This window comes from Condylura cristata, unplaced genomic scaffold (genome assembly GCF_000260355.1).
Source record: "Condylura cristata isolate star-nosed mole 26May11 unplaced genomic scaffold, ConCri1.0 scaffold00001, whole genome shotgun sequence".
NCBI classification, from domain to species: domain Eukaryota; kingdom Metazoa; phylum Chordata; class Mammalia; order Eulipotyphla; family Talpidae; genus Condylura; species Condylura cristata.
The window spans coordinates 65707483-65732666 of record NW_004567102.1 but is presented as its reverse complement, the minus strand read 5'-3'; the positions used below and the strand labels follow the sequence as shown (position 1 = coordinate 65732666).

The 25184-nt window shown below is 35.1% G+C and overlaps 1 protein-coding gene across 2 annotated transcripts in view; it reads right to left on the bottom strand.

The window, feature by feature from the left end:
* Window positions 1-25184, bottom strand: part of LAMA2 (laminin, alpha 2) — a 489259-nt gene that overhangs the window by 53847 nt on the left and 410228 nt on the right. For both annotated transcript variants that reach the window (XM_004673842.1, XM_004673843.1), the window contains exons 42-47: window positions 16869-16985; window positions 12709-12891; window positions 10854-10859; window positions 7614-7768; window positions 1445-1588; window positions 337-470 (exon numbers count right to left, since the gene is read on the bottom strand). In XM_004673842.1, coding sequence (XP_004673899.1) covers window positions 337-470; window positions 1445-1588; window positions 7614-7768; window positions 10854-10859; window positions 12709-12891; window positions 16869-16985 — 739 coding nt within the window. The remainder of the gene's footprint in view (window positions 1-336; window positions 471-1444; window positions 1589-7613; window positions 7769-10853; window positions 10860-12708; window positions 12892-16868; window positions 16986-25184) is intronic.

Below are 25184 nucleotides of genomic sequence, written 5' to 3'. Positions count from 1 at the left end.
CGGATGGGACAGGAGAGGTCTGCTGTGCCATGTGGTTCACCTCCCTGGCCGGGGATCAAACTTCTGCTGCAGTGACTGAGGATCACTTCATATTGTAGCTACACTGTTGGGCCACCAGGGAGGGCCCTTTACTCCATACTTTGAAAGGTTTATCAGTGTCTTCTAGGAACTACAAAGATACCTACTTGCCCACATTTACACATATATGTATAGTATTTTAAATATGTATATGTGTATATACATAAACACACAGCTACCTCTGAAACGGAAAGATTCCTTAAATACTATTTTGAAATCCTAACATTTAATTATCATAATTCTTACTAAGTTAGTTACCTTGAAGCCTCAATACGGTACCAATATGAATCATCAATAGTCAAATCTGGATACTCTACACGTCCAACTCCAGAGCCAACATCCCAGAGGAAACTTACTTTGCCTTTACGCATTTCTATAGCCAGGAAGTCAATCTAGTTGAGAGAAACATAGAAACAATAGATATCAGATATAAAGTACCCTGAAGGAGCAGGCCAGCAGAATGCTTTTCAAAAGGGGTCATGCAGAGATATGTGAAATAATTAGAAGACTCACAAGTGATATAATCCCAAATGATATGGTCTGTTATTATGTGATTAAATGATACACTATTATATCTTTAAGGTGACACAAATATCCATTCTGCTGAGACATATGTATTAAGTTAACTAGTTCTAACAGCTATAATTTTGAAATGAAAATCTTATTCTAATATTTTTGGTAGAGACAATGGTATATATTTGGATTCAGACTTCATTATTGTTTTCACCAAGAGACATGTGGGACAAACTGATATATATATATTAACTAAAGGTGACCTAGATTGTCTCATTGAAAGACAAGTAGTTAGGCCATAATTGAGCTATTAAAATGTTTTACTCTTTGTTTACAAAGTCTCCATGAATGCAAAATCCAGTGGCCCAAGTGTAAAAGGTACACATTTTATAGATTCAGCTTCTGTGACTTCAGTTTGAGTCATAATTCATCATGAATCATAAGTCATCAGGAATGATGATGGTTTTTATTGGTAAGAAGTTTGCAAACAATGTGCCATTTCATTTAACATGAAATTAAAGTGTAATGTTTATTGAAGCAAAAAATAAAATTTTTTACTTCTATTAGTATTTCCTTTTAAGCAACTGGATCTGAAAATGTCAACTCAAAGGTAAAGCTGAGATTCTCATAAATGAAAGCAGATGTGCTTAAATACTGCGATTTTTTTTCTGCATTTCATTTTTCCCCCTAAAGTTGACATGTTAGGACTTTGTGCAAGTTTCTGAGGTTTTCAAATTATATCGCACTATTTTGGGATCATGTTACTGAATTCCATACATTTTCCCGAGGAGCTGGAGGACCTCTGACTATACACATACTCAGTAAACCAAACTAAACCGCATAGTAAACTTACAAATTTGGCACTTCCAAGATAAAAAAGAAGGTTGTCAGCAACTGCTGTCTTTACATTGACAACGATATTATTGTAGCTTCCTTTCTTGATTTCCGGCTTGTATGTCCGAATACAGTCACCTCCAGAAGACACAGAAACTTTGATCTTCAAGAAAAACAAGGTACAAAGAACCAAGACTCAATTTCTCAGAAAGTCTGAAGTTCCACAAAGCCATAATCATCTCTTCTTTGAAGTTATCTTTCTATCATCAAATGATATCATTAAATACCCATATGCAGATACCAGTATGCCTTTTAATGAGGGCACAGAAGAACAGCTTCCCAACAGCATTTTGACAATGAGCTGTTACAATCCCATGTCTTGACAGCATAGTATTGGGTTCTGAAGCATGCACTGAACAAATCTTTACCTTCCTTCCTTCTTCTTTATGGGTATGAGAACATTTTGAAAACATAATTTTATGTGAAGCGAATAGTAATAGTCTTCATCAAGGTGATTTAATGAAATTTTACAATTCAAATTTCTATGGTTTAGGTATCATTCAAAGTAGGAAGCCACTTCCTACTTTAAGTTTTCAAGAGGAAATTACCTTCCCTCCTGTGTTCGTATAGCTGAAAGAGGCCATGTAGATTTTGCTCTAGATGTTATAATAGTAACAAGAATATTAATAATTCCATATAGAACATACATTTCAGGATAAATTATACCTTTTTATTAAGTTGCCAGGGAATGAAACAGAAAAAAATTTCCAATGGCTATCACTACTAATATATTCAACAGCTCTTTTTACTTTTCACTAGTACTTTAAAAAAATTATAAATTACTAAGGAAGGAGTTTCTGTATGAACAGAACTGACACTGTTCATATCAATTTTTACTTATTTAGGGAGCCTTCTCTTTAATCCCAAATAACACCAGTTGATTATTTGATTTCATTTCCTTTGCCTAAGGTATACAATGGAAGGGGCACTTTCCAGAGAGTAATATATTTGCTTAGTTTCTAAAAGAAGCTATTACTTGCTCAGTGTTAGTGCTCAAAGTAGGAGGCAGAGACGGGAAAGCATAAAACTTTTCTCTGCCATTGCTTCAAATGCCAGGCTTCAGGAATCTCTTTGGTCCTCAGCAGCAGTGAATTTTCCATTTGCTTGTTCCTTCCAGCACTTTGTGCTGCTTGTGTAGTTTTCACACTCGAAAGAAAGTCATCTACCACCACAGTAACCCATGAAAGGGCTGTACAGAAACCAAACTCATCTCCATGTTATGGAGACACAAGGAAGTTTCTCCATGTGTCTAACTAGGATGTAGGAGCAGGTAGCAATGAGATTCCTTTCCTAGGGGACTAGAAATGGGAAGAAATGTAGTTTCCTTCAATGCAAACTTGGCTGGACTCAAAAGAGAAAACTTGATAGATTTGTGCTTCTGACAAGTTCTTGAACAACTTCTAGAGATACAGCAGACTTGTTTCTTCTCCTGAAAATCCTTTATAAGTCTATTAGAATAACAGTTATACAAAGAGTTATCTGAGCTTAGAGATCAAAAGGATATAGTAAAACAACAGAAACATAATATACTAGAGGGCAGGTAGGGGAAATGTAGACTATTCTTTCCACACTCAATCAGCTAACCATATTGCTTCCACATGGAAGAGAGCATGTGGTAGGAATGAATAGTAGCTCACTCTAGTAGAGTCCTCTGTGGTGACTTGGAGTTGGAATTATCAACAGTACAATAATCAACAACTACAATAAACAGTCACTAGACTGTTTAGACCTAAAGGGGGCATCTGTCAACTGAGAGACACTTTGGGTTCATTCTAGACCCAGAATGTTTGCTCTGTGCTAGGCAGAGTCTTCCTGGCCATGTGGTTTTTAGTCGGAGAGTTAGTTCTTTGGTTTAAAAATGATAGTTTCCCTTCATCATAATTGTTGAGTAGAAAAATAAAAGTGAATTGCAAAGGAAAAGAGCCAGGGAATGTACAGCTTTTACTCTGGATATTAATATCATAGAGCAGATGTGAATGACATTTGGCAGGGGATTTTACATGATAGAATAACAGTTACACAAAGAGTTATCTGAGCTTAGAGATCAAAAGGATATAGTAAAACAAGAGAAACTTAATGTAGTAGAGGGTAGGTAGAGGAAATGTAGCTTTTAGATTATTTTAATAGGCAGGAAAAGGTTCAGGATAGGGTGAGTTTTCAGGAATTTGCAGCAAGTTAACCAAAACCATCATCAGAGAAAGCTCTGGCACTGAACAAATTTAATATTTGAGGCAGGCTATAAGCACCACTGACATCATAAGATCAAAAGGAAGAAATGAAGGTCTGACTGGAATTCATGAGTAGAACTGAATAACACATTGCAGAATCTCCGTAAGGAAATTAGACCCAAATTCCTAGTGGGGCTCCATTAGTAGTCTAAAGGAGCTGTGTGTGTGGTTTGTTTTATCTTGATTTCATAAATGCTTTATAGGATGCAGCCATATTATAGCGAATTTAGTCACAAACACCTCATTTTTTTTTTAAAGTACATACATAGTTGTTATTTAGAGAATAAGTGAATGAATATAGGAGAAATATTTGATTGCTTGACCTCAGGATGAGTTTCTACCCTGCTTAGTACACCTGGTAGGAATGATAGGCAAACACCATAACTGGTGTTTTCAAAAAGGTGCTATCGAGAAGACAGAGCACCAGTACAGAAGCCCAATTCAACTGATAAAACCCCATCTATGAATTGAAAGTCTGAGAGAATAGTCATTTTAAAGTTAAGGGTATTTAACATCACAATTAATCTACTTTATAGCACACTTTACATATCTAAAAAATATGGCTCTCTGAACAAATGATGTTGTTAGACTCAATATGCCAGCAATTTATCTTGTAAAGTACCCAGTTGCTCAGCGCTCACACATTTATATTAAAAACCGTCTGGATGTTGTTTTCTGGTTTGTGGCTTTGAATACACTCTCAGTACCTTAAAAACTCAGATAGCCCAAACTCTTGATAACCACTCTATAGCTACTAATCTCTCCTTTTCTATATCTTGTGTTTTAATTTTCAAATAGAGATATTCTTTTAAAAGATTTTAAAAGAATTCTTTTAAAACAGGTAAACTAATGAACATTCTTTATACATTTTCCAGATGAAATCTCAGGATATATCCCTTTCACAATAGGGAGGAATTTCTGAAATTCATTATTAGGATATCAGATTCCATCAGTTATTGACATTTCTAGCGTGAGCTATTAGGAAGACCTCTAAACAAACATCACTAAGCACTAGGTACCCTCAAGGCATTTTTCATGCAACATTATTTACTAGTTACTCATCATGAATCTGATTAAACATTATTGAGTATTCCATTATTATATCTATTGAGTTTTTACTGCATTCTTTCATCTAGTAATTAGGCTATTCTTTCAAAAAGATTATTAACCGCTCAATTTTAGAGTCAACAACTAAAAAAAAAATCTACTTTAAAATAAATGTCTTTACATATACAAAACATGAAGTACAGATCAAACCAAACAAAAACCAAAACCAAAATAGAAATCTGACATAGAGCTAAGGCTACCAGAAGGAGGAGCAGGGGGGACTGAGGTGGAGGATTATGGGTACTTTGGGGGTGGCTATGGTGTAACACACACCTGAAGTGTGAACCTATTAACTCATACACAGTATATAACTCAATATTACCCCACTTAAAAAATAATTTCATTGAAATCTAAATGTCTTTAATTTTTTAAATCATATTGTATATGTTGGGGCCACATCCAGATATTCATGCCAGGTTACAAATATAGTTATAAATCAGCCAAATATCATCTTCAATTAATACAAAACTAACTTGAAAAAAATCTGATATCACATTTCTCACACATTACAAAGAGTAAGGTGATTTATTATAACTCATTTTCTAAAGTGATTGAAAATTTTCTGGAAAGGCATAGACAAAACTTTCCTTTTCTAGCCTTACTTGTTTTTAAATCTTTTTTTAAAAATTTTGTATTTTAAGACAGGTTTCATGTATTTACATGCCAGAATTTTTCCATTTGCGCAGGACTAGGGGTGGGTAAGCACTTACAAATGATGAATATTTGCCCATAATTTTAGATTTTATTATGAAAAAGGAATTAAAATATCCACATTCCCTACAAATGACTGTCAGAAAATATGGCAAAGTGTGTGATTCACAAGAGAATATTTACTATTATTGCTTCTTGAAATTAACATTGCAAAATACAGTACTGGTAAGCAATCTCTGTGCTACTGCCACTGTCACAGTTGGGTTTCTTATTAAATTTGCTCTTCTTTGTAGTTTCTCTCCTCTATCCCATAAACTACTTCAAGATTCATATTCAAAAAGCCCAGCTCTAATTCTATTACATTTCTTGGAGAACTTTGAGCTTCTCACTTCAGTGGATTATATGCCCGGTACAAATATAATAAACAAAAGTGCTTGACCCCACTATTCAAGATGCAAAAAAAATATTCCAACCTCCATTAACTTTTCTAGTTTAATGTATACTTTTTAATCATCTTGCAAACTACACTTCCTTTCATGAAAAGATGTGGAAACTTCCCTCTTTCTCTGCTTTGGCACACGCTATTTCCTATTCGCAGCATGCTTTTTTGCTCCATACCCACCTGCTCCTATAACCAGCACTATCACATTTCAAAATTTCATTCAAATCTTTCCTTTCCAGAATTTTTATGGCCCCAAGTAGAGATTTTCTGAATTTTATAGAACTTCCTATTGCTCATGCACTATAGCACAGTGTTCTGTATATCTAAGACTCACTGCGTGTTCTTTTAAAAATCTAGAGGTATTATTGCTTTATTTTTGCATCAAAATTGTCTTATGACATTACATACATTTTAGGGGTACAAAATTACATTTCTATTTCTTATACATTAGTGTGCTTATAAGCTTCCATCCATCACCACACAGTAAACCAACATTGCCTAGTCTGTGTTGATGTCTTATTTCTTCTACTACATTCTAAACTTTGAATGGAAGAACACTTCACTCAACCTTTTGTACCTCACAGGAAGAAGCCCTGAACATAGGAGCTGCTTTTTCTACATTGGTGACATCTTAGATAAAACTCCAAACCTCAAAGTAAGATCTGATTTCTTTTCCTTTTGCTCTTCACATATACAAAAATCACCTGTCAGTTAAGAATATGTCTCCTTAAACCTAACTTCTTGCTTTTACTCTGAGCTTATGTAGATCATTTCACTAAAATTTTCTTGTCGTTTTCTAAGCTTTTCTTCAGTCAGTCATGTGTTCCTTTTCAAGACTTACCTTGAGGTTATTGCTCTGGCCTTGGTTGTAGGAAGTAGCTATTTTTAAGTAGGAAAAAGGACGGACTGTCATTCAGGAATCACACACTTAACCACTTGTAAAAGTTTACAGTTTATGGATTGAAAATGCTATTTGTGGTTATTCTAGCTCCAAAGTTGTTCAGAAAATATAATTTTATGTCGAATATTTAGCTATCTAAGAGGTTTGAGTTAGAGCCTAACAACATTCTATTTCTAAATTCACCATGGGTTGAATTTACTGGGCTAGCTAAAGTTTCACATTGACACTAAACAATTCTGTCCTGCTTCATTAGGAGGCTACCTTCTAGAAACTTCCACTGCTATTCTAGTCCCTAGGGATGCTGTCTTCTAGAAAATTCTGCCTCTACCCCAATTGTCTTTTAATTAGTTAATAAAAAATAAAATTGATACAAATGAGGTGTTTCCCATTTCTATCACCAAATTTAAAAACACTGCAGTTTTTGTTTTTTTTTGTAAACTAAATAATTCTTGGTGCTTATGGTCAGACAAAATAATGTTTAGAAAAGAAATGCTTCTTTTTGTTACTAGTCCATATAACCTTGATCATTCATTCTTGTTACAACCTCAGTAGTTGACCTTTATTCCTTTCATCAATAGGAAGGTACTCTATCCATGCCTTTTTTAGTGTACAATGTTAAGGTCCATTTCTTGCTATTTGTATTACTCTATTCAAACAAAAGGAAAAGATATCAAATGCTCCATTTCAAAAATAATTAATGATGATCATTCTTATTACATAGCTTTCGAAAATGTTCCTTCTGGGAATAATACCAAAAGTTACAATTAGTTTCTAATAACTGAAAATAAATAGAGCTTACCGAATTGGCTTGCTTCCTGGCTTGATTTATCAGTTCCTTTATTTCAGAGATGTTTTTCTTCAGGTTATCTTCAAGTTCCTTGATGGGTTTGAGTTTATCTATCAACCGGTCAGCTTCTTGTTCTAGATTTTTCACAGTGGCATCTGCATCTGCAACTGTGTAGATCAAGATCAGAGGAGAGGGGGAGGAGGGAAGAGAGAATGAGAGCAGTATGTTTAAGTTAATAATGGAATGAATTTCATCTTAGTCACATGACAAAAGCAAGGCCAGGATTGCTGAGGCAAAGCTTGTGATGACAAATGGGAATATTTTAGTTGGGACACAAACAGGCCAGAGATGTTAGAAAAAGAGGGCAACACTTTGGTTTTGTCATTAAGATGAAAGTTGGCACTGAAAGTAGAGAATAGGCACTTAATTCAATGCTTAATTTTTAGCTTTAGTCTAAATGCTAAGCATTATAGAGTAGAACTTCAGTCACAGAATCAAGGAAATGAAAGTGTCTTTAAAATGTCACCTACTCTGTCTAAGCCAGAATTGTATTTATATCAGATTCTCACATAAAATTGGTTTTCTTTCTTTTTCTCACTGTTTTTCTTTTGCACATCTTAAAGAGAGAAATTATCAGAATGTCTTTGGAAAAATATTTAATGTAGAACAACCCTTAGAATGGAGCCCTACGTTATATTTTAATTAAATCTTTCATGCTGCAGTTCATTTTCATTTTGAAGAATAGTTGATTATCCTGCTCTCTATATTAGGTTGAACTGTATTGAACTACTTTTTTGGTAGGAATTTTTAAAAAAATGTTGCATATTGACAATTTTAAAAGGGGGTTAACCCAAAACTAATTGAAGGTTATTACTGATCCATAGAATTTCAGCATGTGCTTTTCATAGGAGGGCAAATGACACATGGAAAACCAATTATTCTATATCTAGGATGCTGGCAGTCTTAGCCAAAGCATGTCATTTATTATCTGATTGAGCATGCATTGTTCTGCTTTCTGTCATTGTGACCCTGATGAAAAACTAAAACTGCTTAAGGTCCAAGGCTATGTGCCCTGCTAAACTATGAATGATCTGCTTTCTGGCTGACATTGGGCCACTGAGAGCTAATCCTCAGGAATGAATCAAATGTGCTCAATAGGAAGAAAATTACTACTTTTAAACTAGGTTTTGAAGTATTTTGAAACGATGCTCAAAAATATGAATTACAATGTTAGTGACAGGGCTATTATTACAACTTAATAGAGTTGCTACATCAAGAATTGAGTGTTTTCTTTGTGAAATGCTGGTTATTGGGGTCAAAACCCCCATTACATAAGTATACATTTTGAATAAGTCACATATTCAGTTTTCCCCTTCCTTTAATTCTCTGTTATTACTTTGATATTAATGAATTATTCTAGAATTGAGGGAAAATGATTGAGATGTAGGTTCATCAGAAATAGGAGGATTAAGCAAAGACAATTTAAACGTAGGCAACTAATGATCCTTTCTTCTAGGGTTCCCAGAAGTTTGTCTCCAAGATTTCAAAATGGAGGTTCTCCCCTTCCTCACTTCAGCCTCACCCAATCCCCACTTCAACTCTCCTCTATTTCTGAACAAGTTTAATTCATAGGGAAATTATCTACCTAAAGGTTTTAAAAATAAATTGTCTGTGATAGTAAGTCTAGTGCTTACTTGTGTAGTAGTTTCTGAACTCTTGCTTTGTTTCATGATTATTGATTGTGGAGATTTCAAAATCAATTCTGAAATATATTTTGATAACAATGTTTCTCTAGAAAATTATCTGTTATGTTTTGAAATTTATGGGCATGGAGTTTTCCCAATTACTATTTTATGTGTTAATTTTCCTCCCTTATCTAGTCATAGCTACTATTTTATGTTTTATTTTTCTTGATCAAACCTGTCAATCTTTTTAAGATTTATTTATTCATGAGTACAGAACTGGGGTACAGGCCAGAGGTGTAGGGGCTGTCAGAGGATTCACCAGAGACAGAGTGGGGAGCAGAACAGGCCTACTGATGAAGTACACTGCTGAGGGGAGCAGTGGTCAGGTCAGGACCTCCAGGGCTGGGGATTGAACACATGCTGAAGTGGCTGTAGCATTTTAGTGCTATGCCTTGGCCTGCTCTGCCAACAGGGAGAGCCCAAGCCTGTCAATCTCTAAAAAAAAAATTTTTTTTAAGATTTATTTTATCTATGTGTACAAAAAGGGATACAGGCCAGAGGTGTAGGGGCAGTGAGAGGATTCACCAGAGACAGTGGGGAGCAAAACAAGCCGACTGACGAAGTACACTGCTGAGAGGAGCAGTGGGCAGGTCAGGAGAGGTCTGCCCCTCCATGTGGATCGTCTCTGGGGCAGGTGGGTATCGAACTCATGGGAAAGTCGCTTTAGTTTCTCAGTGCTGTGCTTTAACCCACTGCACCACCAGTGAGGGCCTCTTTTAAACGTTTTTATCTTCATTTTGTAAAGACCTATTTCTTGGATTTAGCAAATGTACTATTTATTTTATTCCAATTTATGAACTTTTAATATCTCCTTTCTTTGGTTTTATTTTATTATTTTCTAACTTAAAGAATTGATTGCCTAAACTGTTCAATTTATTGGTTAGTAATGCAATTGCACCAATTACTGGCTGAGGACGATCTTGTTCATATTTCTCAGATTTTGAAGTGTGGCTTTATTATTTTATAGATTTTACTTTTGACTTTGAATTTAAACTATGGGAAACATAGGAGACCAGCTGTTAATATCTGGTTTTATTAATGCTGCTATGACATTCTCCAAATATAACACCCTAGCAGTGGAGGATTTACATATAAAGAAGGGGAATATAAACTTCAGAATGGAAAAATAGCAAGAGTACAGTACTAATCTACATTAATCCTAGTGGAACAAAGTCATTTGAACGTTAGTGGCTAACTCTGTAATTAGAAACATCATAATTCAGATCAACTGTTGGAAGAATCCAGTTGTTTACTCTTTTATCAGTGGGATATTGATACTTCTCTATTCAAGCACAATTGGCAACAGCTTATATAAAATACATTCATAAACTAGCTCTATGTAAACAGGATTCCTTTTATATATCTAGCACTAATACTGTGACACTAGAATAAAGTTATACACTTTTTAAAGGAATACTGAAATACAGCACATGCAAAGCTGAAGCTTTTTGCAATAAGCAAACAAATATAAAGTTATGAAAAGATGTGAGTAAATATAAATACATACTGATTTCTGCAGGTAAATTCATATGGAAGAAAAACAAAAAGAAATCAGAAAATCAGTGAGGAAATATTTTTATAGGTATTATAAAGTAGTAACTATAAAAATGGTACTTTTCACAGAAGGTCCTAGTTATAAATGCACACCATTTTAAGCCAAACTGATGCCACAGTTAAAGTCCACAAGAGCATGTTATTTAGCAGACCACTGTTCACATTACAATTTTTTTGATGGTGATGTTTTAATAAGGTAGGAATAGGTCACTTTATTATTCACATATACTTAACTATTCTTGAAACATGATTAGATCACAAAATAGAGATAAATATTATGAAAGTCCACTGTCAGATTGTCAACTGAGAATAAATTTGAAATTGAATGAAATAGTAACTTAAAGTACACAACAGAAGAATTACATTTATGTTAAAATTGAAATTTTGGGAGAATGTATTGTGACTGGCATGCATCTGAACCATCTATTTGGAAGAAATCTGTGAACTAGATATTGAGAGAAGCTATCTCTGGGCTTACATAAGAATATTTTTTAAATGACTAGATCTCCTTTTCTTCCTTGAATAAAGAATACATTCTATTAATACTGAGCTACATGTTCTGAGTACCTGCATTCTTTCTTGCTCATGGAAGAGGAATAGTAGTGATATCTATTAGCATTTTGCAGTAACTTTTCATTTGATTTCAGAATAGGGTGTTGAAAAATCAGGTTCCATACACCAATGAAACACATCTGACTTATACAGCAAGTGAGGGAAATAACAGTGTTTTTGTTACTATACACTACAAATATTCTGATACTGAATAAAATTGTTGACCTTTAAGGGCGATAGATTGTTGGCAGTGCAAGTACAAAAATCATGCATCTTCCTTGATGAGACCACATACTAAGATAGTATTTTACTATTGATAGAATGGGGAAATATATAAAAATCCTGGTGTTTATGTAATACTCTTAATAATTTAAATGATCATGATATGAAATTCTCCCACATTTTCTCAGTAAATCCTTATTAACTCAATGTAATTTAATGCAATATCAAAAAGATGAGATGAATTACATTAAGTACTTTAATTTTCTGAAAATGATACCTAATTGTAATTTAAATAATACCATATCAATATTTAAAAATTTGAAGACATTTCAAGATTACACCATTTTAATATCATGTCTTGACAGGCTTGCTAATAAGCATGTTCCTTGGCCTCTATGGTCTATGGAATTTTATAAATTCTGAGGATATGATTTTCTAAGCAAAACTAAATTTTCATTTTTTAAAGATTTATTTATTTATGCTTACAGAACTAGGGTATAGGCCAGGTGTATGGGGACCATGAGAGGATTCATCAGAGACAGAGTGGGGAGAACAGGCAGATCGACAAAGTACACTGGTGAGGGAAGCAGTGGGAGAGGCAAAAGAGGTCTGCTGTGCCATGTGGGTGAGCTCGGGGCTGGGGATGGAACTGGCGCTAAAGCAGCTGCGGCTAGCTTGTAAGGCTGCTTTTTAATCCGTTGTGACACCAGGAAGGCCCAATACAAATAAATTTTCAATTACATTGGAAATATAAGATGTATTTGCTATCATTAAACCATATGTTATGCAGGCTTTGCTAATTCCTAATTTCCTCTTGTTGAACACAATGTGGGTGAAAAGAACACTGGTGTGGACTTGGGAGAGATGGATTTTCAGTTTTACAACTACAGGACACCCAGTTCCTGAGCTCAGTCTGTGAAACAAAGAGGGCAGACTGCATTCGGGGTCTCCTCCAGCTCAAACAGTTGAGTCTAGGATCCTTTTATAGTGTGAAGAAATAAATGACATAATCAAAGTAAAAAAGGAGATCTTACTGTTCTTTGAAGGATCTTTTACCACAGCATTTGTTTTGGCTACGCTGTCTGCTAGTTGATGGTAATTTTTCTTCAGGCCATCAAGATTCTGGTGGAGGTCTTTAATCTGTGCCAGTACATCTTTTGCTGTGTCATTGGCTTGTCTTGCTTTGTCCTTAACAGCTTGCAGTTTAGCGGCCGTTTCTGTCAACAGAGGAGGGTATGAAGAAGAAAACAAACAGTCTGGAGTTAGTGTCTTAGCCCATGCTTGTCAAAGCAAGGTTGTGGCTGGTTGAGTTCAGGGACACACATACAAAGAGAAAGGTTGAACTCTGTCTGATTTAGTTTTACCAAATGAAGAAAATGTTTATGTAAATTAAATTTTCTAAGGGACCTTTGCTACAAATACCCGATTAACTCTTAAAACAGCAAAATGATTATTCTAAGCATGAATGTGAGTATACTATGATTTCCTGCTGAATATGTTAAAGAGAATTTACCTCCATGAGTCCTCAAGCATTATTAAAGCTAAATTTAATATCTAATTTGCACTTTCAGCTGGGAAAAAACAGAGCATTCCAATGTTTCAGGTAGGATAGACCATATGTTTGTACATTTATATTTGTTTTCAGCATTGGGAATTCTCTATTTATATCCTTTCTTATTGCTGAAAGATGATATGAAAATCTGGAAAGGTATTTAGGGTTTTTTAATGTTATAAAGGGAAAGAATGATTAAGATTTTAATAGTTCCTGTGTTATATGTATGCATGTATTTGTTTTATTGATCATAATTTGTATAAAGAGTATATTTTAGACATATGAGAGCTACTAAAATGTATAGAGTAGTGGTTAAGTCTACAGGATCTGAAGTTTAACAATGGGTTACAAATATCACAAATGACACTTTTAAAAATGCTAATTCATTCTTTTATTTGTGGTTGCATTAGGAATTTCCACCTCAATGTACACCCCACCAATCACTTACAGACCTTTTGCATTTGCTTCCTTCTTGTTCTCACTTCCTCTCTCTACACCCCTTTGGATGTTTCAGTTCTACAGTCATTTTTCAATAGTAAGTTTTTAAGGTTTTCTTTCTCTTAGTTTGGTTTCTCTATATTTCACATACTGGTGATGCCATCCAGTATTTATCTTTCTCTTTTTGCCTTATTTCACTTAGCATGATCTCTATTTCTATTGCTTAAAATGGCCTGAGCTTACCTTTTTTGAATGGTGACTTATAGTTCTATTGTTTATATGTACCACATTGTTTTTATCCACTCTTCTGTTTTGGAGTATTTAGGTTGTTTCTATATCTTGGATATTGTAAAGGGTGCTATAATAAACACAGGAATACAGATTTTCTTTCAAATTAGTGTTTCTGTATTCTTTGGTTAGATACCTAGAACTGGAATTGCTGGATCATATGACAGATTCACCTTACATCTTTTGAGAAATCACCACACTTCTTTCCACAGGTGCTGGACCAGTCTACATTCCTACTAGCATTCCTACCTCCTTTTTCTCCACACCTCCCACCATTTCTGCTCATTTTGATGTGACTCATTCTCATTGGTTTGTTGTGGTATCTCATTGTGGCTTTGATTTGCATACACCTAATGAAAAGTGATAATGAGCACTTTTTCATGTGTCTATTGGTTATCTGCATGTCTTCTTTAGGGAGTGCCTACTTAGGTCTTTTGCCCATTTCTTGATTGGGTTATTTGTTTTTTCTTTGTTGAGTTGTATGATATTTGATATCAGTCCTTTGATGTATGGTTTGTAAATATTTTCTCCAGATCTATAATGTCGCTTGTCTCTTTATTTTAGTTACAGCCTCCTTCACAGTGCAGAAGCTTTTTAGTTTGTTAATACTATCTTTTATTTGTCTTGCTGCTGAAGATGATTCTGTAAATAGATCTCTGGAATGTATGCCATGTAGCGTTTTGTTTATGTTTTATTCAATGCATTTAAACGTTTCAGGTCTTACATCCATTTTTGGATGTAACACATATGTTGAGTTGATTTTGAATATGGTGTGAGAGAGGTCTAGTTTCATTTTTTTTGCAAGTGGCAGCCAAGTTTTTCTAACACCACTTATTGAAGAGGTTTTCCTTGTTCCAGTGTATATTCTTCACTGCTTTGCCACAGATTAGGTGGCCATATATGTCTGGGCTCTCAATTCTGTGCCATTGGTCTGTGTGTTTTGTTACAGTACCCTGCTGTTTTAATTATTGTGGCTTTATAATATAATCTCAAGTCAAGACATGTAATAGCACTGTTTTTCTCCTTTTTTTTTTTGTTAGGACAGTTTTGGCTACTCAAGGTCTTTTGTTTGTTTGTTTGTTTTTTCCCAGATGAATTTCAGTAATGTTTTGTTCCATTTCTTTGAAAAATGCAATTGAAATTTTTATTGGGATTGTATCTATAGATTGCCTTGGGTTGGTTGGCTATTTTGAAATTTGATTCTTCCTATCCATGATCAAGGAATACTTTTTCATTTCTTTTTGTCATTTATTTCCTTTAACAATGCCATAGTTTTATTTGTACAATGTACGATAATTTTATTTTATCTCTTTTGTTAGGTATTCAAGTATTTTTGGTGTTATTGTAAATGGGTGATTTTTAAAAATTTCCTCCTCTTCCAGTTCATTGTATGCACATAGTATGGCAAATGATTTTTGAGTACTGATTTTGTAACTTGACACTTTGCTGAACTAGCTTCTTGTTTTAAGTAGTTTTCCATAGTCTTTTGGGTGCTCAATATACATTATCATGTATTCCACAAATAATAATAGTTTTACCTTCACTTTCTTTTTTGTCTTGCCTGATTATTCTACCTAAGACTTCCAGTACTATATTGAATAGTAGTGGTGAGAGTGGGCATCCTTGTAATGTGCCTGATCTTATTTCAAAGGCTTTTCATTTATCCTTTTTCTCCAAGGGTTTTCATAATAATCATAAGATCATGTGGTTTTAACCCCTTTTTGTTGTTTTTTTTTTTTTTTGAGTTTTGTATGTTGAATCATCCTCTTGCCTCTGCTATGAATCCCATTTGGTCTTGATGTATGATCTTTGTAATGCATGGTTGGATATAGCTTGCTAAGGTTTTATTCAGGCTTTTTGCACCAGTATTCTTTAAGGACAGTTGTCTATAGTTCTTTTGTAATATTGTCCTTGTTTGGTTTTGGTATTAGAGTAATGCTGGTTTCATAGCATATGCCTGGCAGTGTACTTTCTTCAAATTCTTTTTGAAAAAGTTTGAGGATGATGATTAGCTATCTTTGATAGTTTGGTAGAATTTATTTGTGGGGTCTTTAGATCCTGGCTCTTGTTTTTTGGGAGAGTTTGACTATTGTTGCAATTTCCTTGTTTGTGATTGTTTTGATCAGGATTTTTATTTCTCCCCCATTCTGTTTTCAGGTAGTTATATAATTTCAGAAATTTATCCATATCTTCTAATTGTTATTTTTTTTTGCATATAAATGTTTATAGTTCTTTAATTATCATATGAATTTCTGTTGTGTTGTTTGTAATTGCTCCTCTTTCATTACAGAACCAATTTATTTGAGTCTTCTTCCTTTTTTGCTTGTGAATCTTGCTAGAGATCTACCTATACAAATCCCACTTGTAATGGTCCTTTGTAACAATGGTCTCAGTCAATAGGGATAAAAATGCTGTTCCCCTTGTAAGAGGATAACACAGGAATGTTTCCATTATAAATATTTTTTAAAGTTGCAACATTTAGAGAATGAACTTAGCCAAAAAAGTGTTAAAAGGCAGTGGACTCTCCCTGTTATTCTAGGCATCATTGTGGTAAACTGCAACTGTGTGGTAGTACATCAACATTTAAGAGAAAAGTGTCTGTCTGATTTTATTCTTTTCCACTAAGATAAGATTTGCTGGGCTGATGCATGGGAGAGCAATACAATAAAATGACTATATTTTCCTTTATGTAATATATTCCTAAGGACATTTTCTAAGGTATCAAGTGATAAGAAATATCACAGTGTAAAATACAACCTATTTCCTCAGTCTCACAAAGAAGAACTCATAAGTAAGAAAACCAGTAAATATCTTGACAGCAGTACAAGTGTAATTTTAGAAAAAAATGGTATAAGAAATTATATTTTTTAAAAGTTCAGGTCAACTGACACAGTTTATAGTGTCCTAAATGCTTACCATTTGGAATAGCTGATAATTTTCCCAAAGTGTCATTCAAAGTCTTTAAGAGATCCCCATTTCTAGCATCAGCATTTTCTAATCTGGTTGTCAAGCCATGTAGGTGGTTATCATTTTCTGTGAACAGAAAATTAAAACAGATGAAACAATTTTAATCACCTCTAAATTTATACCTGCAATTTGAAGTTACTTGAATATGAAATTAATAAAAAGCAAGGAAGCTGATTTAATTTACCTATAAATGTATTTCAGATTATACTATAAATTATATGTTTTTATGATCACTTAACACTTCAATATGTTCAATAATTGTATGTCCTTCTTGGTATCTGATCTTTAAATGATTTAATTTGATGGTTTTCTATGGAGAAAAAAACTTCAAAGAAATGAGTCTTTTATTGCATTAGTAATAATGCCTTCTTGATATCAATCCCACTAATGTCACTTATTAAAAAATTTATTACAGAAGTGGATCATTAGATAAACTTTTTAAAATCTTGAATAGATAGAATTTTTAAGCAGTATCTGCAAAATTTCATAAACACCATTTATAAATATTTGAAACAATAATAAAGAAATAGAACAATAGCTTTTTTTTTTAAATTTTTTTTTTAAAGATTTATTTATTTGTGCATACAGAACTGGGGTACAGGCCAGAGGCTAAGGGGCGGTGAGAGGCTTCACCCGAGACAGAGTGGGGAACAAAACAGGTAGATCGACAAAGTACACTGCTGAGGGGAGCAGCGGGTGGGTCAGGAGAGGTCTGCCACACCATGTGGTCACCTCCGGAGCAGGCGGGGATCGAACTCATGCAGAAGCGGCTTTAGATTCTCAGTGCTGTGCTTTAACCCGCTGTGCCACCAGGGAGGGCCAGAACAATAACTTTTGAAGTATTTCTGTGAAAATGTCATTTTTTATAAATAAAGAATATTTTATACACTGTTTAAACAATTAGGTTTTATACAGGTTTTTACTTGCTACTTTAGTTGATCTCGTATCATTAAATAGAGATTTAGTTGAGATAAGAAAAAATAACAAATCTATTCCAGATTTTTTCTATTAGTTTCTTTCTTTTTTTTAAGACTTATTTATCTATTCATGCAGAACTGGGATACAAGCCAGAGGCGCAGGGGTGGTGGGTGTCTTCACCAAGACAGAGTGGTGAGCAGAACAGGTCGATAGATGAAGTACACTGCTGAGAGGAGCAGCGGACAAGACAGGAGAGGTCTGTCTGTGGCCAGCTTGCAGTGCTGTGTCCTAACCCAATGCACCACCAGGGAGGGCCTGCTGCTAGTTTTTAATATCTAAAATTTAGGTTCGTTTGGATAGTCGATCTAAAAGACCAATATGCCCATTTCAGTCACTAAGTTACATTATTTTCAATTTTAAGTCCTTAGACTATGTTTTCCACCTAAATAGAATTTTTGTCAATCACAATTATCTGTACTTTAATTCTTCTAATTTTAACGTGCTAATATAAAATTAAGATAGGGTGATCATCACTATATCATTTATATAATTTATTTGAGGATAATTAAGAGATGCTTTTCTGATATTAACTTTGAAGTCTTCTTCAGCAAAGAAAATAAAATGATACACATCTCATTTTTTGTTTCTAAATTGGATTTGATTTTTTTTTTAAAGATTTATTTATTTGTGCATACAGAACTGGGGTACAGGCCAGAGGCTCAGAGGCGGCGAGAGGCTTCACCAGAGACAGAGTGGGGAACAGAACAGGCAGATCGATGAAGTACACTGCTGAGGGGAGCAGCGGGCGGGTCAGGAGAGGTCTGCCGCGCCATGTGGTCACCTCCGGGGCAGGCGGGAATTGAACTCATGCGGAAGCGGCTTTAGATTCTCAGTGCAGTGCTTTAACCCGCTGCGCCACCAGGGAGGGCCAAGATTTGATTTTTTAAAGTAATAAAGCATAATGAACAATATCTGGCAAGCAAGATATGTATAGCAAAAAATTATTTTAAAGGGCATCACTTGGCCTAAATTATCTTATGTATTTTGATACCAAATACTGACTAAACAAACAGACCAATTATTCAGGAAAAAGGAACAATCTGAAGCGTGTTATTTTTGCTGTCTCAAGTTTCAAAGCAGTCCACTGTTTTGACGGTCCACTTTCATACTAGAAAATCAACATGTGAATATTCTAGCCCCATTCTTATAGCTATGCTCCAGAACTTTGATTCTGATCTTTTAAGTTATCCTTTCTTATACTTTGATCATTTTTTAAAATGAATAAGTCCTGAAATTTCTCCAACCAAGACTAAACACAGGAATGGCAGATTTTACAATGAAAACATTATATAATCATTGCATAAGTCCTAGAAAATTCATTCTAAAACTATTTTAAGTGAAAAGCCATATGAGGCTATAACCAAAATTGAAGGGAAAATGCAAGAAAATGGTTTAGCTGAATTATGATATAGCTAAAGAAACAGAATCATTGACAGCTGAAAGAAAATCCAACCAATTCTTTAATTTTAATTTTTGGAGAATAAGAGGAGAAAACATTCTTTAACCCAAGTCACATTTTGCAGGAATTCATTTTCACTTAAATCACTTTACTATCATTTTTTATCCACGTGGTAAACTACTTTCTCCTTTTACTACTGGAGATTTCTAAACAATCTGCCCCCAAGTCAAGCCCATGATCCAGTGCACCTGTGCAGAAAGATGAACAGCTGTAGAGGAAAAATCTGGGTGAAACCAAGAACTGTGTTCCTGTCAATTGGTTTGATGAGATGACTACCCCCAGTCATGACTTCTTATACTTCCAGTCCTTTAAAGGATGTTATTCCTGTTCCCTGGTATGTTTTTGCTATGTATCTTATCTCTGCTGCTTTTGCAGGTAGACCAGAGTGACCACACATAGAAAACCTCTGGGATCAACAAATCAAGCCTGTGTTTATAGGGAAGCATGTTACTTAGAAACCATAACCTGATCTGAAAGTGCCAAGTTAGATTTTGTTCATGTGGGCATAGTGCTTGTCAGGTTCTCAGTAAGTCAGCTGAGGGGGCCCCCCAGGTGCGTAAGGGTTAAGTCTCAGTGCTATAATTGCTATGGCCTGAGTTCTGTCCCCAGCAGGAGCTAACTCACATATATTGCAACAGATCTCTCCTGTCTCACCCTCGGCTTCCCTTAACAATGTATTTCAAGAAATCCACCTGTTCTGCTCCCCACTCTGTCTCTGGTGAATGTTTTCACTCCTCGCCTACACCCTTATTCACCTTCTCTGGCCTACACCCCTGTTATTCTACACATAAATACATCTGAAAGAAAAACAAAAAGAGTCAGCAGAACTGAATATGCTCTGCTTCCCACTCTGGGGAGTAGTAGAGCATTAGGAAAGGAAGGAAGGTAAACTTGTGTGGTCGCAGGTTGTCCCAAGACTTATGATGTCAGATGGGAGAGGAGTCCCTTCTTCACTCAGTGGAGGAAAAGCTAAACCCAGCTGACATGAAGCAACACAGATGGTTCTTTAAGCACGAGCTGTAATGAAAGCCTGACTATAGGCCTGCAGGCTTGTGTAGTTTGGCCAGCAAGATATCCTAAAAGAAACTGAATTTGCATTCCTTTTAAGTAACACAACTGTTCCCACATTGCAAGGGTTCCTACCTTTGTCTGTTTGCCACTATAATATCACTTCTTTTTGGTTCCTGAGAAAAATCCAACTGGGTTTTGTTTTTTAAATTTTCTCTCTTCATGCACTAAAAAAGGAACTAAAATTCTAAGGAACAATCAGCAGTTTCTACAGAAAAGATTGCTTTGATCCCAGGTTCTAGTAGGCCAGGGAATCTAGGCTTCACTTCATTTAATTCAAAATTGCCAGTTAAGTGTATTTTTTTTTTGTTTTTAATCTTTCACAAAGTCATCTATGGAAAGGCTGATTCTGCCAATTGGTAGTAGGCAAATTCAAAGAGAGTGTGTCTTTAACAATATTGTAGAAGAAATGTATCTCTTGCATCATACTTCAATTTAATAGCACCACAGAATTCCTGTTTGTTATATATTTTCTTTTTAAAAAGGTTTTGTTTATTTATGAATACAGAACTGGAGCATAGGCCAGAGGTGCAGGGGTGGTGAGAGGATTCACCAGAGGCAGAGTGGGGAGCAGAACAGGCTGACCTACGAAGTACACTGCTGAAGGGAGCAGAGGGTGAGTCAGGAGAGATCTGCTACACCATGTGGTCACCTCCGGGGCGGGGGACTGAACTTGCACTGAAGCAGCTGTGGCCAGCTTGCAGTGCTGCGCCTTAACCTGCTGCACCACCAGGGAGGGCCTATTATATATTTTCTAACCTAATATAACTCTTACCAGGGTAGTAATCCAAGTGCACTATACTCACTATTGCAAAACCTGTCTGATACACTTAATCAGGATTAAATGACTGAATGTTTAGAGGATAACAGAACAGAAGGAACGTATCAATTAATTAATCAATTATATATTTAGTATTTTACTGCCTGTTAGCACTCCATGTCATGCAATAAATACAATATTCTTGGGAACAGATTTTTTTTTTTTTAATTTCAGGTGTGTCATTTATTTTACAGAAATGTTATTTGTCCCCAATTTATCAGACAATTTCACTTTGGGCAAAGACAAAGATTAGGATAAATTAAGACATAAATAAAACTGAGTTACTCTACATAATGATAAGGTATATAATCATAATCTTTTAGTAATCTCAGACTTCTAATATGCCATTACTACATCATTTCTTCCCTTATACACATCTGCGTATTTGTTCTACTAATTATCGATAAAAATCTCTTATCCATCTGCAGACAAGCATCCGTTTACCTGGTGGTGGTCGTATATCCCCTTAACTCTTGATCTCCAATTTGTACCAAGCCTCATAACCATCAACAAAATAATTTTTATCTCCAGTTAGTCAGTACAGTGTAGACTGGCTTCAAATTGCAAACACGCATAAAGGCAAATGTACTTTTAGCAAATGTATATTCAAAAATTAAAAAGCAAAACAAATTGCTCCTGGCAAGTTCAGACTCCCTCAAGGCCAGGGCAGCATAAAAATGGCAGGGAGCCGCACTAAGTCACTCTTGACTATAGCACACTCGCTCACGGGGTTGTGCTGAATTGAACCAAGTAACAAATTAGAAATATGGACGTTACACTGGCCTCACCATTTTTATTCCTTCTAACTCCAGGCACCACAGAGAGAGAAATGACTAAATCTCTGTTTTAATAGCTGCTGTCAAGAGTTTTGCTCTGTAGGGCCTATTTCAGCAGTTCCTGATGGTAATATATGGCATATCTCTGATTAACAGCCATTTTATAACTTGTGTAATTGGCCACAAATCAGGGGAATGTCATAATGTAGCAAGAAAACATTCCCATCTCTGTCAGAGACTTGGCTTGGTTTTTTGGAGGAATTATTACTTGAGTAGTTTGTGGTTTTTCATTACTTTAAATAATGTACTACCTGAAGTACAAAAAGAGACATTTAAATTAATGAACATTATTGTTTCTTAACACTTTCTACCCTGCTTATCTTTAGATTTTTTTCTCTTGGTTAAAAAAAAAAAAAAGGAACGCCTTAAAATGGCATTCTTTCTTCATTTTTCTAATACCAGTGTTTGTGGGGAAACAGAAGCCAGAGCTGGGATAGATGTCAGATGGAGGAACTGAGACATTCCACTCAGGCATGAGATTAAAAGGGGCACTAAAAGGCTCAGTAATTGAGATAAATACAATTTAATTCATCTTTTAAAAGTCAAAATTAAATTAAAAGATGAATGAACAAAATATTAAAAATAAAAATTTTAACTACTAAAAACAGGAGCTGACCCTGTAAGTGAACAGTTCACTTTCTCACCATACTATAGTCTCAGCTCTGGGTAAAGGTATAAAGAGTGAGTGAGATAAATGCAATCTGTCCAATACGAAAACAGGCTTGATTCTACATTATTGTAGCAATCTTCTTCACAGAATTATGTATACAGGGGACTTATTTCATTTGTGACACACAAGACCTTTCAATATCAAGTGCTATTTTTTAATGATTTATTTATTTCTACATACAAGAACTGGGGTACAAGCTAGAGGTGTGGTGGGTGAGAGGATTCACCAGAGACAGAGAGGAGAACAGAACAGGAAGATTCACTGAAATTCACTGCTGAGAGGAGCAGTGGGCGAGACAGGAGAGGTCTGCTGTGTCATATCAGTCACCTCTTTGGCCAGGGATCAAACTCATGCTGCAGTAGCTGCAGACAGCCTGACAATGCTGTGCCACCAGGAAGGGCTCTATCAGGTGCCATTTTTTTTTTTTAAGATTTATTTATTTATGCATACAGAACTGGGGTACAGGCCAGAGGTGAGAGGCTTCACCAGAGAGAATGGGGAGCAGAACAGGCAGATCGACGAAGTACACTGCTGAGGGGAGCAGCGGGCGAGTCAGGAGAGGTCTGCCACGCCATGCGGTCACCTCCCGAGGTAGGGATCGAACTTATGCTGAAATGGCTTTAGCTTCTTAGTGCTGTGCTTTAACCTGCTGTGCCACCAGGCAGGGCCATGGTGCCATTTTTAATGGAGTCAGAACTTGTAAATTTATATCAGCCTTTAATATGAGGTGAACAATGATTAAATATATTGAATATAAATGATTATAAAACCTCTTCTTTCTAAGCTTAGTTAAGTTCAACATTGTTCACTTATTAAAAAAAAAAAGATATTTCCTAACTCATGTCAGCCACTGACATAATAGAAAAAGAAAGTGAAAATGAAGGTCCTGTGTATAACTTCAAAGAGATGGAATGTAAGGTCAAGATTGCTATGGCTCGACATGTCTCTGAGAAAGGTTTGCACAGAGAAAGGGCATGTAACTCAGACAGAGGTTTAGGTTTCCTAGAGAATATGACATTGTCCATTTTAAATTGTAAAGGTTTGGTAGGTGGTAGATACAAAAGAAGGAAGGATTGTAAACCGTCCCAAGGAAAAGGAATAGCCCTTTGAACCTTGAGGCTTGGAATACAAGTGTGTTTTGGAGTGACCATAAATAATTCAGTAAGGTTGGGACTGTAGATGCCAGCCAGAAAATGGTAAGAAATTAGACTAGAGAAAGAAGTAGGAGACAATTCAAATGAGAAACAGTAAATATGTAGATGAGATAAATACAATAGTTTATCAAGAGAGTTGCTATATTGAATTATACTTTTCACCACAATTCTTTGTATCCATTTGCCTTTCTATTCTCTCCCTCTATCTTAACTTCATTTATTAATATTTACTAGCATTTATAAGAATTATATTTTGTCAAACTTCACTATATTAATGTCCAATAAATGTCTTTTCCATTCTGTCTTGCTTTATTACATACATTCCTCTCAAACACCTGCCATTTTATTGTAAATTACAATATTTTGTCTTTTCTTATGGTTGTGTAGTATATGTATGTGTGTGTGTGTGTGTGTGTGTGTGTATACCATTACTTCTTGAGCTAATCTTTTATAGCTAGGCATTTGCTTGCATGTTCCAGCTATTGTATATAGCATTGCAATACATTATGGCGATTTATTTTTTTTTTAATTTGGGGTGGGGGTCTCATGTTCTTTGGGTAGCTACCTCAGGATGGAATTGCTGGGTCACATGGTATTTCCTCATTTAATTTTTAAAGTAAATTCATGTAGCTTTCATAATGATTGTACTAGTTTATATTCCTAAAAAAGAGGGTGACAGGGTTTTTCTTTATGGTCTCTCCAGCATTTGTTGCTGAGTGTTTTTTAACATGTGCCATTTTCATGGATGTAAGATGATATTGTAGTTTTGACTTGAATCTCTCTTTTTGGGAGCAATGATGAACACTTCTCTGTGTCTACTGGTTTTCTGGACATCTCTTTGGTGCCCATTTACTAATTGAATTGCTTGCTTTCTAATGTTGAACAATTAGAAAATACATTGCAAATTTACAATCTATCATATATTAGTTTACATATTTTAGGAATAAAATACATGAAAAATATACTTAAAATGTATGATTGCTTCTCAGGAAATGTGATCCACTAAGAAAACATAGTTTCCATGAACATTTATACTTATATCTGTCAAACTAATTTTTTTGTTACTTCCATTCTAAATCAAAAACAAAGTAGGGTTTGGTGCCTTAAAATACTTATCAGTTTAATTGAAAGGTTAATGCTACTTTAGATATAGGTATAGAAACTAGTTTTAAAAATGATGAAATATTATCCAATAAAAGGTGTGGGCCCTCCCTGGTGGCGCAGCGAGTTAAAAGCACAGTACTAAGGAGCTTAAGCCATTTCCGTATAAGTTCGATTCC